At 35.0% G+C, this 16,431-nt stretch overlaps 2 protein-coding genes across 3 annotated transcripts; one reads left to right on the top strand and one right to left on the bottom strand.

The window, feature by feature from the left end:
* The first annotated feature begins 1,442 nt into the window (after positions 1–1,442).
* LOC146164934 (ADP-ribosylation factor-like protein 3) lies at positions 1,443–4,911 on the top strand. The gene is made up of 5 exons (XM_083381467.1): positions 1,443–1,600; positions 1,832–1,975; positions 2,487–2,654; positions 2,960–3,145; positions 3,815–4,911. The coding sequence occupies exons 1-5, from the start codon at positions 1,598–1,600 to the stop codon at positions 3,860–3,862; spliced, it is 549 nt and encodes a 182-aa protein (XP_083237593.1). The 5' UTR covers positions 1,443–1,597; the 3' UTR covers positions 3,863–4,911.
* A 3,827-nt stretch (positions 4,912–8,738) lies between these two features.
* On the bottom strand, positions 8,739–16,431 carry LOC146164933 (heme A synthase COX15-like). Of its 2 annotated transcripts, none has more exons than XM_083381380.1 (9): positions 16,322–16,431; positions 15,976–16,086; positions 14,861–15,018; positions 14,306–14,492; positions 13,787–13,869; positions 13,177–13,343; positions 10,743–10,897; positions 10,159–10,280; positions 8,739–9,367 (listed from the first exon to the last, which is right to left on the bottom strand). In XM_083381380.1, the coding sequence occupies exons 1-9, from the start codon at positions 16,412–16,414 to the stop codon at positions 9,241–9,243; spliced, it is 1,203 nt and encodes a 400-aa protein (XP_083237506.1). In that variant the 5' UTR covers positions 16,415–16,431; the 3' UTR covers positions 8,739–9,240. The 2 variants fall into 2 exon arrangements, with proteins under 2 accessions (XP_083237506.1, XP_083237504.1); XM_083381378.1 differs by having other exon boundaries at positions 8,743–9,372; positions 10,164–10,280.

Here is a 16,431-nt window from a genome sequence, read left to right as displayed (position 1 = left end):
AAATAGCTTCAGTCTAAGTCAAGTTTTCAAAAAATGCCAATTCAAGGTCCAGTCAAGTCATCTTCGAAGCGAGTACCCTTTTAGTCATGTCATTGACATAAAAACTTATCGTTAAACTTCAAAAAATGGTGAACTTGTCGTATATGAGCGAAACCTCCACTCAGAAATAACAAAAATCCAAAATATAGCAAGTTAATTGTTTTACACGCGAAAATTTCGAATAATAGATTAAATGTGAAATAAAAACATTTAATTTCAACCCAAGTCATTTGACTGAACGACTTAAGGCAAAGTTAAGTCATTTAAAAACAGTGGCTTCAGTGAAATTATTTACTTAAGTTAATACAACACTGCTGTACAGTGTTGTATGCAAAAACATTTCCACTAAAGTAATGACATTTAACTACTAATCGTTTATGTAAAAAGTAATTTTTTTCGTAATTAGCTCAGCCCATGTCATTGTATGTAAATTTACTGGGTAATACTAATTTCAAGTGTTATTATATTTAATAATAATACTGTAAGCGTTCCGACCATTCATCATTCCGTAAATTAGTGTTACCCAAATTTACTCGCATTAAAAGTAATGCAAAACACATGAAAAAATAAACAATCCGTGGTTGTCAATCAGTATTTTGTACAGTATGTGCCTAAAACTGAGTAAGTAGCAGGAAAACTGTTCGCAAGCACCAAAATTTAATAAAGTAGATTTAAGTCACGTAATTAAATTAACTCAAATGTGTTTTTTGGGGTTGTGTAGTTTATTTTGTTTGTCGCAAAGGCTTTCGAAAAATGTTAAGTAGTCTACCGTAATTATTCGGCGTCAAGTAAATTTTGCAAAATAAAATCGATTGCATCTGCAGTAGACACGTTTAGTCGTATCGATTTATCTTTAAAGTCACAAGATCATAAACATTTGTTTACAAATAAATTCCGTTTGTTTTGGTCTTTACGTAACTATTTGTACAGACAGGAAACAATAGTTACCAATATTTCCTGTTCAGCACAGGAAAATGTCGACAATATTCTAAATTGAATTGAATTAAAACAATTGGAAAATAAAAAAATAACATTGAGTAATAAATTTCATCAGTTCTTGTTCTTATTTAAATAAATATTTCCAACCTTTTTCATCTTTATAAAAAAATGATAAAATGAAAAGCGATGTCATTGCGTCTCCGTTGCCTTGGATAAAATAAAAGGATTAGATTGATTTTAGCTTTTCAAGAGGTGGTCATAAAGAATTCAGAAAAAAGAATATTTACTGAAACCAAAATAGTTTCTGTTAAATTTAAATTGCGTATTTGCTTGCTGCGCCTTTAAACTGTAATAAAGCGTTGTTTTTGTGTTGCTAAGGATATCTGTATATTTGTGCACTCCATTGCCGTATTGAAACGATGTGCCTCAAAACTGAATTAGTATAAAGCTCAAGAATTTAGGTATTAACTCGCGAAAATAAATGTATTTTTATCTTATGTGAAATAAAAAAGTAGCTATAGGAAAGTTTTGTGTCCTACTGTTACTGGCTTGGAATATTTCTTCAAATCATTGTAATAAAATCATTTTTGAGTTGGACTTACAACTTCACCAATAGAACATGGTAAATATTTTTCAGTTTTTTCCAACATATATGTTTGTATGTTATTATTGTATCATACATGTGTCAATAACTTTTTTCAACTTCAAGTATAATATAATTTTCACATACCATAATATAAAACAATGGCCTAAAATCTCCTGCTACCCTGCAGATTTTTATCCGTGGCTGTTAACGTATTGCATAAATGCAAATGAAATGTCTGTGTTTACTGTAACCTCTGTTTTGTTGTAGGGCTTGCTGAGCCTTCTTCGAAAACTTAAATCAGACAACACCAAAGAAATCCGGATTTTGCTGTTGGGCCTAGACAATGCCGGCAAAACAACTATTTTAAAGTCACTTGCATCTGAAAAACATGACCAAATTACCCCTACACAGGTATTTATGTTTTGTTATTTCAATTTGGATTACTTAACTTGAAATGTTAACAAAATATCTTAATTAAAATATATATTGTATTTTTCATATAAATGCATGGCGCCATTCCTTTTGTATCCATTTTTTCAAAATGTCTAAAAACATGTCACAACATATATCAGACATGCATTTTTTGGTCCTAGCATATTTAATTGCAAACGAACAATAATGCTATTTTTGATTATTTATTCCACAAAGCTAATTTTGTATTCAGTTCTAAAAAAAAAAGAACAACACAACAAAAGTTATAAAAAGATTTAAAACTACAGACTACTTCAGTTACACCAAAAACAGCTTCATCAGTTAGTGTTGAAAAACAAACCTGTATTTTAAATAGTTTTTAATAAAGTTCTTGTTCTTTTTTTACCACTTGTGGTTCCTTGAATTTAATGGGAAGTCTGATTTAATTTTAACCTTCCAACAAATTAACAACACTCTTGTTATGTGAACTGTTAACAAAATTGTTTTACAGGGATTTAACGTCAAAAGTGTAAACACTTCTGGATTTAAACTCAACGTTTGGGATATTGGTGGACAAAGGAAAATTCGACCTTACTGGAAAAACTACTTTGAAAACACTGATATCCTGATCTATGTAATTGATAGTACAGACAGAAAAAGATTAGAGGAAACTGGACTGGTATATTTTATTTTTAATTATTTTATTATTAACTAGTTTTTACGAACTGTAGAACTGTATCTGGGAAAGAAATTATAAAAGTCACAAACGATCAGCCTGGGGAATCTTCGTCACTGCCTTCACAACATGACATAGCTTCCGAGTCTAACCACTTAAATGATTTCTTTTCCAAGATATTTATAGCATCCCACATCCAACAGCAAACAACTTTTTGTAAGCTTATATGGAATAGAATCCAGTTAAATCGGACACAAGCCTAGGTTGAATAACACAGAAACATTGATATAATTTTACTATTTTTCAAGGAATTGGAAGAATTGTTGTCTGAAGAAAAATTGTGTGGCGTTCCTCTGTTGATATTCGCCAACAAACAAGATCTCCTTCAGGCCTTACCAGCAGCTCAAATATCGGAAAGTCTGAATTTACAAATCATAAGGGGAAGAAATTGGCAGATTCAGGGTTGCTCCGCTTTGAAAGGAGAAGGTATCCAGGTAAGCTAGTTCCACACAACTACATGTCTGATTTTATTTTTATATTTTATTTTTCTTGTGTTGACTTGATAAGGAAAGGATTAACAAAAAGCTTGTCTCAAAATAAATCATAGTTTGTCAGTAGTGACCCCTGCTCGGTGTTCAACTCTTGATTGAGATAGATAAAGCTATATTCTCAGCTAAGTTAAAGTGAGGGTGTGTTTTAGGAACATTTAAAAGATAGGTTTCGATCTAGATTATTTGTTTGATAATATTTAGTTCAATGTTTGTATAAATACTTGTTTTTACCTTCATATTATAAAAAAACACTTGTTTCAGAGCTAACACTGAGTGTAAGTGCCCATCTGTTATGGTTTCATGAATAAATTATTGGTTATAGCGTTTACAAACAGTGTCAAGACCACCTCTTGTCTTTGCTCATTGATAAACCTGGTAGAAGCGTTCTAGTCTCCTTTAACATTTTCACCATCTGTGTAATGTAAAAAAAAACTCTACATTGCTTAAACATTTTTTTTTAATAATATGCCTAATCAATGTGTATTTCTGGTTAAAAAAGGAGGGAGTTGACAAGTATATTTTTTGGTTTATTTTATAAATAACATCTATGTGGGAGACACTAAAATTTAAAATTTGCTTTAATTCTCATTTGATTTGTTTTTTGCTTTACAGGATGGTATGCAATGGGCAATGAAAACTATTCCTAAAAAGAAGAAGTGATTAACAATTAAACTTCTTGAAAGATTGTGTATTTGGTTTTACAATGGTCATTGGTTTAAAAGCCGTTTTATTTATAACAGTGTATTGTTACACATTAGGGATACATCTTAATTTTTTCGGGTTGTTTAAATAAACTAGACTGTTTAATCTTGTTTATATATTACACAATTAAATATAATACTTCTTGCTAAACTTCTCTTACCCAGACTTAGCATTTCTTTAGGGCGCTATTATTAGTACCTGGGCTGTGTATAAAAAATGTGTAAAAACATTGTATTTTAAAGAGAAAGCCACTATATGCGCAAGCGCAAACACCCTGTAAAATACAGCGTGAATTTTTTTTATTTTTAATGTGTTCATGATTTTCTCATCTTAGTTAAATTACGATGCGATGATTGCAAGGTATTTTATATTTGCTTTGCGTTATCTCATCAGTAGTATTTAAAAAGCGCATTACTGGTAACAAACAAATTATAACAGATTATATAACATTCCTTGCGAATATTCGGTACTCATGTAGAGTTTATATTTGTATATTGAACGTTTTTGACAATTTGTTTTGCACGTTTTTATTGTTTAGTGGCCAATCTACTTCAAGTTAAAAGTCTTTATTTTTTTAATTCCAAAAATACAATTCTGTTCGCAGAAAACGAGACTGCGCTTACCATACAACCAATCTGTTTTATTTGTTATGTAGCAACTTAATCATACTTCATAGAAAAAAAGCGAAAAAGCGACCTTAATGTTTTGCATCGACAAATCGCTTTGGCACCTGCGCTGTGCGTATTGCATACTATAGGAAATCTCACATTGCCACTGTGACCGATCTAATTGTGGCGAAAAGCTCTCACACCTGTAACTGTCTCGTGATGCTTTGAAAGGTACGCCACGGCGCGAATTTGTTAATCTGACTTTTTCCTTTGGCCTAGTCGCTTATACGCCGTTTGCAAATACTGTTTTTACTCGCTGGCCATTGTCTCTTTTTCTTCTTTGAACAATGTGTTATTTGCGAAAGCGAAATGTCGCTAATAAATAATGCGTTCAGTATTCGCCTGCTATGCCAGTGGAATCTTTTGACTCTTACACAGGAACTTTTCTGTACCACAGTGTCTTTACGACAATCAAATTTAGGCATGTCTAATATTATATTCCGACGCACCACTTTTAACCTACTGTTTTTTGATAGGCTTGCCTTTCGGGAAGTCCAATACTTGACATTTCATTCCTATCCCGGTATTTTGAACAAAAAATAAAACGCGATTCGACCAGTTACCGAATTAATCATTACTATCGTTAAACAAGCAAAATGGATAAAATTAGAACGTTAAAGGGCCTTTTTGACGGTGCATTAGCCAAAAAATTAGTTTAGCGTAAAGAAGTTTAGTTACCTCCAGGTGTAAACCTATTGTTTTTGATACATTTACCTTTTTTAAGACTGTTCCGTTGCATTCTATCGTGGGCTAAATCATAGCTGAAACTCCTATTTTAATTTGGTATAGGATCGGCACCGATAATAAAAACACTTATCATCCAGTTTTGTCGGACAACCTGATAAAAATGTTGTAGATAAAAAAGAAGTTAAATTAGAGTTTAAAATGCAGGATCTTCTTTTTACTTCTAAGCTTTCACCAGTCGATCAAATCGACATGTTTGTTAACAAGTAAAACGTAATGTTAAGACATACGAGCGACATACACGATCTGACGACTGACATGTCGATACACATATCCTTAAGCGAAATCTGACAAATAACAATGAATATTTTTTTTATTGCTTATTTTTGCATTAAAAATGTGACTCCCTGAATCCCGATATCAGTAAATCTCTGTTCTTTTTGTAAACGACTTGACTGGGACTTTGGCATTTCAAAATGATTGGCTTACAACAAAGGATAAAAATACCCAATTGAAAGAATTTAGCGTCTGAAATAATGTCGTCAAGCAATATTTTATAATATCCACTATTTAACTATTAAAAAAACTTTAACTTTAACAACAGGCTGCCAACGTTTTTTTTTATCCTAGTCGGTTACAGATGTTGATGCGTCATCGTCAAATTCAATCAGCTCTTTCCGTTAAGTTTGGTACAGGCCGCGCCTAACAACGAGCAAACAAAACCGGCAAATGAACAGTGCGTGAGTCGAATATAAGCTCACAATAAATGTGTGCATCACTTGTGAATCACATTGTACAAGGACTGCCCTATAGCAAAGTTAGGCTCGAAATTCACTTGCGATTATTGTCTCAATTCTTGCGACCAACAATTAACATCAAGCAACCACAAAGCTAATATTGACTGTTTGATTAAACGTTTTGCTGTAGTATTTTTAAAATTTAATATCATTTTGTTCAGTTAGGATATGTTTCAAAAGCTAAACAGTGGGGGCATTATTTTTCTTTAAATGCTTCCAGGAAGTTAAATTGGTGAAAAAATATAATGTGGGCTATAAGGGTATAACTTTACGGAATCCCAAACCAGTGACAACAGATTAAACAACACTGTTGATTAAAATAAAGCAATGAAAAACGGCATCTCATAAAGAAACAATTAGTTCTATTCTACATATAATCAAATCGTAAAAAATGGCCTCCGCGTAGGCTACATTTCTTAAAAAAACTGTCGGTTCAATTATGTACTGAAACGGTTTTGTTCAGGGACGCCGGAGCGATTTCAGGGCAAGGGGGGCGACTTTTTTGGTAAGGGCAACATAGACCGCAGGCTAGCTTAGCGAGCCAAAAAATATGGGGGGTCCGGGGGGACTCTGCCGGAAAAAATTTGCGGTCACGCCCTCTAGACTGGCTTAAAATGGTACCAAAAATGTTTTAACAAATGTCAACCATGTCATTTTACGAATTTTTTTGCATTTTTCCGTAGAAAGCAATATATCATTTTTCATGAAAAGGGCACATTTGCCCCCCCTCTCCGACGTCCCTGGTTTTGTTAAAGTGCCTTGTTGTGACATTTTTACGGCCTATAAATTATACATGTAGTTTATAATTTAGTTTCCCTAACTGTCTTGTCTAGCGCAAAGGTTATCAATTACTTCTTGACGACGATTTATCAAACGTGCTTTTGTAGTAGGCCTATGAACGTAACCTTTTCAAAGAAATGTACCACTGTACCAGACGGTTTTGTGACAGATTAGAAAGTTTTGCAGGCTTCACGCTTAAATTTAAGTTTTGCTTTTAGTCTACTTTAGATCTGTCGAAGGTTTGAATTAGCATGACGTACCTAGTCTACAAATTTCGCAAACAAGATATCATAGATAGCTGTGAGGACTGCACTGCGAAGAAATCTACACAAGATTTCTTCGCAAAGGAATACCGAAATCAGTCGGCCTGATCAGGATTAAAGTGCATGCAAGATCAGGCTAGAAAACCAACTGTAGTGAGCTTCGAACCGAATACCGAAACCGCCGCTCTACCAACTGAGCTATACACAGGCTCAGATGGTAGCACGTGGAGAAACAACCAAAGCACCATTGCCAGCTGCATCCTGATTCCTGTTCATACGTTCAACCTCAATTGAAGGGTATGATCAATAAGCCATATTTTAAAAACTGAAACGTATAAATACACAATGTTTATTCTGTCGTTTACGTCGCATATTATGTACTATACATGGGTGACTTTCTCGTTGGCTAGTACAACTGCAGAAGGGTTTGACCCCAGAATACAATACATATTGTGTATATGTTGTTTCAGTTACATTCGGAATCTATTAATATCTAATGTATAGTTTTGTAAGTAGTTTCAAATTCCGAAAGACGAGAAGATCTAATTCTAGACAGTTCGTCTCTAAACAAAACCTATTGTTTGGAAAAACATAAAACAAAGCAGTTGGCCTTTATTGTCAGACAATAAGCGCGGTAGATTCAGCTGTCAGCACGCCACTTGCGATGTCAATCCGCAAAAAACAAGATTCGTTCTCTGTCACTGATATGTTAAAACTAGCTTTCAGAGATGAATGTCACAGAAAGCAAAATTGTATGTTGATTTTAAAAAAAAATGGAATTTCTAGTTAGACAGGTAGTACCTGTCAGGTACACATCATTAGACCCTGGGACTGCTTTTTGCTAAAGTCGGACTGGAGTAAGACTACGCAAAACTATTCGAGTCCAGAGTCAGGCGTGCGCATCACCAAAATTTGAAACTGATGAGGTCGAAAAATGTAAATTGTAAATATGTTATGCCATGTGGTAGAATATATTTGCCAATCACGTAGAGCAGGGGTGTTCAAATGATTTCTGCCATGATCCACCACAGCCCAACCTGACATCATGATGATCCACTAAATACGAATAGTAAACATATTGGACACGCTTTAATTTTTTGTTGTGCTTTATTTATGTAAACGCGACAAGTTCAGTAGTTAATCTTTTTTAGTGTTTGTTTACGTTTGTAAGTCAGGGCGCACGTGGCGAGCGAAGCGAGCGCGATTTTTTTAGGTATACCGGCATTTCTTTTAAATTTCTTGCAAGTTTTTATTCCATTACCGAAAATACAAAATGTTAAAATATATATGTCCAACTTTTTTAATGCGTTTTCCATTAACAGTAACGAAGCGCTGATCTAGTTCAAAAGACCGCATCAAAACGTAAACAAGCCGGACGCAGAAAGATGATTCGCGCGAAGCGGGGACATTTTTCGCACTAAGTTAAAATAGTCAAAAAGTATTTCAAATGGACTCGTATCTAGTTTGTCAAAGAGGCGGCGGGCCGAATGAATTACATTGGCGAGGTTGCCGACCCCTGTTTTAAACTTTAGGTCTTACAATAGCATCGAATTGAGGCTTTCTGTCGCTGACTGATATCCTCAAACGCTCACAAAGATTAGCATTTGGGAGTCTCATTCTATGCTTGATTTTGTACAAAATTCATTAACACTGACAATTGGTATTCACATGAAAACACTGTAGAAAGTTTATTTTTTAAGACTATTAGAAGATCCGCACAAAACGCTGAAAAGATCCGGATCCGGATCGCGATCCGCCATTTGAACATGACCGACGTAGGGTATTGTGGGTGGATGAGTTAAGTCATGACAGCCCTATGAGTGAATTGCTGAATATCTACCTTACTTTTATTTATGTGAATGGGTGAAATACAGGCTGTAGGGATGGAGCCAGGCTTAGGACTCCACGAAATCGGCACATTTTCCCTGGTTCTTTTTAACGGACTTTGCCGGCCTGGTTAGACCCTGTCAATATTATACAAAAGTGGTAACCTTTTGTGTTTGTGCTTTTTCGTATTAGTAATAATAATAAAGTAAAACAGCAACCGCTAGAAAAAAATACAAAATCGTCTGGTCCCAAGCTTCATAGGTATCTACTGGAAGATATGACTCGTGAGGCCTTGTTTTGTTTTCTTGTGCAACGAGCTACTTGGGCAAACGCCTTAGTTCGTGCGAGAGCCAGATTGCAAACGAGAGAAGCGTCAGTGACCCGGATTGGTGAAGAGCGGCCAGTGACGTAGGAACGTAAGTGAGCAGCGTGGAAATGCCGAGACTGACCTGGTGAAAATATAGAAGTATACGTTTACGGATATCCGGTAATCGGATATCCGGTAAATTTACGGATATCCGGTAATAGAGTAATTGTGTACCATTTTACAAGGTTCAACACATTGGTATGAAAAATTTAAAGACACTGAAATACTTTTCAAAGAAAATACGTATAGGTTTTTAAAAACCTAAAAATAAATCACTCGACATGTTTTAAATATAACATGAAAAATGCCAAGGTCAACACCATAACAAATAGATAAAAAATACCTTTTTCTATGGCGCTTTAAAATATGACTAAAAAAAGTCACACAAAATTGATGGGCACATTAAAAAGTCAATTTCTAAGAAGATTTGAGTTACAGACTTTGCGACAACCCTGGATAACTATGGTTCTAAAGTATGTTTTCCACTTTAAAAAATACACTTTACATTAAAGTAGCTGTAGGCTTCCTAACTCAGAAGCAAGTTTCGGCTTAATTCCTGAAAACCATTGCAATTGCACTCCGATTTGGTTTAAAAATTGTCAGAGGACGTCGAACTCGTGCGCTAATGTAGGTGAACAGCAGTCTTATCGCGAGAAGGCGAATAAAATTACGTATATTTGATTTAAAATTCGCAAAAATCTTAATATGAAGGCAATAAGATTCCCATATTACACGATATAGTGGCATTTATAGTGTATTTTAAAAGAAATTCAACTCTGTAGAGTAGAAATTCACTCGACCCAACGAGATATAACATGCAACTTTACAATAGGAGGACTAAAAAAATCCCTTTGTATTGGGGTAGCACACTACCTGTACTATTCCCATGCCCATCATACAGTTGGCCGCGAGCAGAGAGCGACTGTGCATTCCCGGAGTTTTGCGCGCCAGCCACCAGGTGTACGTCACCAGCGCCAGCGAAGCGTGACCCTGAATAAAAAATCACGTTGGTCTTCAACGACGAGATACACAACGCAAGTATAAGCTTGGATGATGATATGTGCTTATTACACCGTCCTTAACTTAATTCAAGAGTTTACCACTCAGCGAAAAAAAGCTCAGTGTTCTGCTTTCACACTAAGCAATATTGCAGCTAACGTTAACAAATTATAAAATATATACATTCCTAATGTCCACTGTCTTGAATGTTTTTAGATGACTAGCTTGTACATTGAGCTCTTTTCTGATAATGGTATTAAATCCAAAATATTAAAAAATAAGATAGAACCCGGCGAAATTTTTGACACAGTATGTGTACAACATAACCTTCGCAAGTTTTAACTTTATGGCGGTATTTGGTGTCGAATCGGAAGAAAGTACTTCTTGCACAAAACAACGGGTATCAGTATCTGAATAAAACACTAAGTGTCAAACGTCACTATATATAGTCACCAGCAGGCGATGGTCAAACTGCACGGTGGTCGGATTTTCGAAGAAGTTTTTCCAGCGTGGCGAAAACGTTAAGATGTCGGTTGGAATCCAGCGGCCGGCCATCTTCGGATAGCTGTTGTAAGTAAGGCCAGCGTCAAGTCCGGCCACAAAGGCGCCTGAAAAGTCAAACAAGCCGCTTCAAAACAGACCGGGCTGACGACTGATGTTCTTGATGTAAAGGGGTAAATAGTTAGGAAGAATACACCTGGCCATGGGCGCCACTTGGCCCCCCTCTGGAATTTCAAACTTATTATTATTGCTTATAATTATATTACTTAACATTTAGTAACTCAGTTTTACTAAGTCACTAATGGAATAATATTGATTTGTACTGATGTAAAATCGTATGTACATATTAATATTATAGGTACCAGTACTGAAGTTAAATTATGTATATATTCTTATTGACCCTCTCCCCCGAACAATTTTCTGCGGGCGCCTCTGCACCTGGCGCTGAACTTTTGTCATACGACAAACACATTACCAAAAAGCAATAAAGTCGTAAAATTTTGGTTTACGGCTTCTCTTGAAATGTTTACGTTTCGCACATGTTGTTTGTCGCATTTGCATATCTCTGGACTAGTCTAATTGTCATATTTTCAGTGTTTTTTATTCAGTTTAAAATCCTTAAAATATTTAGTCAGGATAAAAAGACAGTAGGCTGTATTTTAGGTTTCTTTGTCAATAGGACCTGGAATAGCTCTGTCACAAAATACGGTTCATTGCCTACATCCTAAATAACCACGGTCATAACACCATGAATAAAAGCCGCAGCTTACCAAATAGCGCAATCACATCTATTTGAACAGTATGGCTAATGTGTTCTAGTTTTTTCTTACTTTGACGAGGTCTGCTGGTGACTGCTACAGAAACGCCGGTTAACAACTTCGTTTAAACCCTGAAGAGCGATTTTTAACTATTTTTTAACTTGCTTTGTTGAAGATAAAATACAAAACCTTTGGCAGCGACAAGAATCAAGCCAAACGATTGGCGAATTAAAGCACAAAGTTTCAAACAGTGGCGAAATTGAATCCTATAAAACGGGGTTTTATACTTTTTTTACCGCGGACCCCTTAAAAAATGTTTTGCTTCGCATGGACCAGTGAAGGCAAAAATTTGTTAGAGATGACGTCCTAAATTTACGTCATAATACAAATAAACTTTAGAAGTTTGCTGCTTCCGGTCCGAAAAAGGGAAATGAGGTCTAAATATATTTAGTTCAAAAAACATGTTATTGTTTACTATACTCTTTTCTTGAAAAATTGATTGCTTAAATACACACTAATAGTTCAACTAGGCCTTGGTCGACCCTAGAAGTTTGTTAACGTACCCCGAAAGGGTCCATTGACCCCAGTTTAAGAACCCCTGCTATAAAGGAACCAGATGCAGGGAATTAACATGATTAAAATAGAATCCGATTTTTCAGCCTGTAGTGGGTGCATTGGTTTACGTACGTCACGTGTTCTGTGTTGTCATACTAACCCACGAAGGGTCTACAAATAGATATAGACACAACAACATATAAGAGCGTGCGGCGAGTAAATAGGCAGCGATCGAAGAGCAGTGTTCTGCAACCCAGTGTCGCGCTGCACAGTAAACTCTCAACCTACTGCTGTTATGTATATTTACCCAGCCCGCAAAACAGACACGGCTGCACGCAGATTGAAAAGGGTGCTTTAAGCGAAATAAATAATCCAAAAATGACTTGTTTACAACACTATGAATCTGTAAAGTTATAGGTAAGGGCAGGAAATTTTCGGCCCATGTGTTTTCGCGTGCAGAAACAAGTCAAGGGAAAGTACAACTTAAAATAATATATAATAATACACAGTATTGTAATGACTTAAGCCACTGGTCTCAAATAAATTGAATGACTCAAGTCTTTTGGACAAACATACTGCGTTTATGGTATTTATTATTTGATTACTGCTCATAATGGGATGAGTTTTCCATTTATACTGGACTCTAATAATAATTTGACTGGGACTTGACTTATTATTTATTCAAAAAGACTTGAATGGGACCCAAGTTATTTTTCAAATGACTTGACTGGGACGTAAGTCATTTCAAAATGACTTGTTTATAACACAGATATTACAACAATTAATCTGGTAAATAACCTTATTTGTAAAATGACCATCTTATTTTTACAAACCACTCTTTAAATGAAAAATACCCCCTGACAAAATATAAAATAATCGCAACCCTGTCCAGTTAATTTTGATTTGCGCTTTCAAGACAACATGCTATAAAATGACAAAATGAGGCCTTGAAATGTACCCTCTGTTAAAATATACAACAACCACAAGTTTCACAACCCTGTCCAGTTAATGTTGTTTTGCGCTTTTGCAAGACAATGTGCTACATAGGCCCACTATAGCCTTGTGTGCATTACCTGAAAGTGCAGTGATAAACACCAGACCCTTTGTACTGTGGGCGAACATGCGCAACTTGCTCACTGCTTTAGTTCGCTCGATTGGCTTGGGGGGAAGCAGCTGACCCAAGGTGCACCAAAGAAGACCGGTGTAGAAGAGGAAGGCAGAGCCAAGATGGGCCGCCAACCTGACAAAATTAAAGGCTTTAATTTGGAGAGAAAATGTGCTTAAAAGACTGACCAAAGGGAAGTGTTGTAGTGACTGAATTATTTTAATGCCATTCAAACACAACTCACTTGCATTTAGATCATAAATGCAAATCAGTAGCTTTAAAGTGATTTAATTCAGTATTTTCTTTAATCAAATATTTATGGTATTTTTGGTATGCAAAAGTGTTTACTTGCTACATGTTTCGTTTTACCCAAGTTGATGCTCAGGATTAAAAGGCATTACCAAATGGTTTAACATTTTATTTTAGTACCAATTAAGAATTAGGCATGACTTGCTATGACAATAACTTCAAAATAATGAGGGCTTGGACTGACATGTTGCCTGCAAATTTTAAGGTTATTTTGCAAATGACTCAGACAAAATCACTTGATTACAGCCTTATCAAAGGTTAATAGATACCTGTATTGGCTGACCCTTGGTATATCGTTTTCTTTAAACCTGTCCTCCAGACCACTTTTGACCATGTACCAGCCTAGAAGACCCTGCAGCAAAAAAACTTGGGCTTTAAAACGCCTATTACATATCACAGGAGGACTTACCTTTTTAGTGTTGTTATGCTAGAAATGAACTGATAGATTTCAATTACCCCCTAATAAAATGCAATTATTAAATAAACAACACTAAACTGCCTTCATACATTAAAGTTAACAATGAAAACTTGAACAATTGTCAGGCTAAAACTATTTTTTGTATTACACTTCAAAGATAGTAGATTATATCATTGTTAAAATAAACCCTTTAAATTATCAATTACCCCTTTGGTGCATTTAACCACAGGTTAGGGATCAACTAACTTATAACAACGAATCTGTCGTTTTGGATAACCTATCTTAATCGACATTTCCAACAAGAATGTTCCAAAAATAAAATACATATCTATTGCCAGATACCTAAAATAGACAGAGTTGAGATACATACTTGGAAGACCAAGAGTCCACCAAGCAACGAGGTCCTTATTTTCATTCCCCGGTCGAGCCAACCCTTCTTAAGAAAATATGCCATTGGTACGAAGAAGGCAACTCCAATCAGTCTACCGAGCATTCTATGTCCATACTCCATATGCCAAATAAACTTGAACTCATTCAGGGTCATATCATGGTTGAGTCTAAGGAATATAACTTTAAGAATAATATTTGTATAAGGTTGGGCATTTAACGGTGGTTATTTTCAAAATATGTTAAAATGAAAAAAGAGAAATTGCAAAACCCCAATTCCTTGGGTACACTATGCACGGATCTGTATCGTAGCTTGATAATGAATTGCAAAGACAAAAAATCAAGTAGATCAACATCATCTTGATTATTAAGACGTTTCAATACGAGCTTGTATCATCTTCAGTTAATGTTACCTTTTTGGCTTTGCAATTCATTATCAAATCCAAATTCCTGTTTGATAAAGTGGATCAAAGAAAGTTAAAAATTGTTATGGTTTTACAAAGGCAATAAAGAACATTTAATGTATTTGTTTAGGTACATTTTAAACTCTGGGTATTGTTGATATTTTTCAAATTCTTTTGTCCACTCGTCATGACTGGTTGGTGGTTTCATTCCTTTTATTATATGCCAATCCACCATTGATAAACCGGATTCTGTTAACCTTGTTACTCCACCAATGGCAACCATTCCAACAGTCTAAACATTGATAAAATGGGAATATTAAAGGATAAACAACCGTTTTCTTGTTTCAATTAGAAATAATTTGCTATAAAATGAAATCTTGACTGCTTAGCAAAATCTTTATTAAATTATTATAATGTATGCTATTTCAAGAAAAGTAACTTAAAAACTTGCACCACTGCTTATAAATTATAAAGTATTAACTTTAGGCTAATGTTTAGATATTTAGTTTAATTTTGTTTTTAGTGTGAAAAGTATTACTGTAGTTCAGTGTAATTGATGGTCCTGCATTAAACAATTTGACTGTTAAGCAATGTAAAACTATTAAACCACATGCAATGCAGTATCCCATGAAAAAAATTACAGCAATGCTTATGCCCAATAAATAAAATAATTTCAAGTTTAAATTACAGTACTAGACCAGCGGTTCTTAACTGTTAAAGATTTGTTGTCCCCGTTATGGACTCTTGCTCATTTTTCACCCCTTGATACCAAAATTTGGCACAAATGTTTATTAAGGCAGGGGAATGTTTTGCAGCAAAATCAAAAATTAAATCGGTTCAAACTGATAATGATTTGTAGGCCTTTGTTCATGTTTCCCAAAACGCCCCGCAATGTCAAAAGGAAGGTAAAAACAAATGCATTGCCGTTAACTTGCAAATAATAGAAAATTATAGTCTTGTGCCACTCCTAAATTGCTCCATTGTACAGAGGACCTTAGTTAAGAAACCTGTATTAAACCAAACTTGATATTTGTTTTTATCGTGTGGAAAGTGAAGTACTATTAATACAGAATTCAAAAACCTTTTCACTTTCCCTTTATTGTGAGCATGCCAACAATCTGAACACCAATACATGGAATCGAAAAGGGAAAACACACATTTCTCCATTTCAATTGTAAACAAATGGAAATAAATGTAATTTAGTTCAGTCGCGGCCAGCCACTAAATAATTCATTTGGAATTTCAATACCATTCCACAGCATCCTGCCAGCCAGTATCCAACAAACTTCTGCGGTCGCGAGATCTGTCGACCCACTTGGGCTGCACTGGATACGGTTTGACGCACAAGAGGCTTCAATACCTTGGAAGTGCAATGCGTGTTTATTTTAACCAAAAAAAATGGATTTTTTTTGGATAGGAATTAGTTAAAAAATAAAAACATGTGTTTCAATTGTACTATATAAATAAATAGTCCTACAAATTTCATTTGTGTGTTCTGGATAAAACTAAATAAAGTAAATATCTGCAAGTAGCAATCAAAGCTATTTTCTTTGTTGTTTTTTTTTTGGCATATTTGAATACATTGCTTTCCATACCTTGAAATTTTTTATTGCCAAGTGATGGGAAATCTGCCCATTATTTGTGAAGTTTATCAGCTTTTGCACAGAACTTCTCATACATAAAGCCATCCTACTGAACTGAAACA

Source organism: Ascidiella aspersa, chromosome 2, assembly GCF_963924565.1.
Source record: "Ascidiella aspersa chromosome 2, kaAscAspe10.2, whole genome shotgun sequence".
Taxonomy (NCBI): domain Eukaryota; kingdom Metazoa; phylum Chordata; class Ascidiacea; order Phlebobranchia; family Ascidiidae; genus Ascidiella; species Ascidiella aspersa.
The sequence above is the reverse complement of the archived record's forward strand: the minus strand, read 5'-3'. Positions and strand labels throughout refer to the sequence as shown.

Bases quoted from the DNA above. Each gene is read 5' to 3' on its own strand.
- LOC146164933 (XM_083381380.1), bottom strand. From the start codon at position 16,414: ATGGCTTTATGTATGAGAAGTTCTGTGCAAAAGCTGATAAACTTCACA. The intron at 16,087-16,321 runs GTATGGAAAGCA...TGCACTTCCAAG, and splicing joins TGGCAATAAAAAATTTCAAG to GTATTGAAGCCTCTTGTGCG. The intron at 13,344-13,786 runs GTATCTATTAAC...TAATTTTGTCAG, and splicing joins CCAAGGGTCAGCCAATACAG to GTTGGCGGCCCATCTTGGCT.
- LOC146164934 (XM_083381467.1), top strand. The intron at 1,976-2,486 runs GTATTTATGTTT...ATTGTTTTACAG, and splicing joins ACCAAATTACCCCTACACAG to GGATTTAACGTCAAAAGTGT. The intron at 3,146-3,814 runs GTAAGCTAGTTC...TTTGCTTTACAG, and splicing joins TGAAAGGAGAAGGTATCCAG to GATGGTATGCAATGGGCAAT.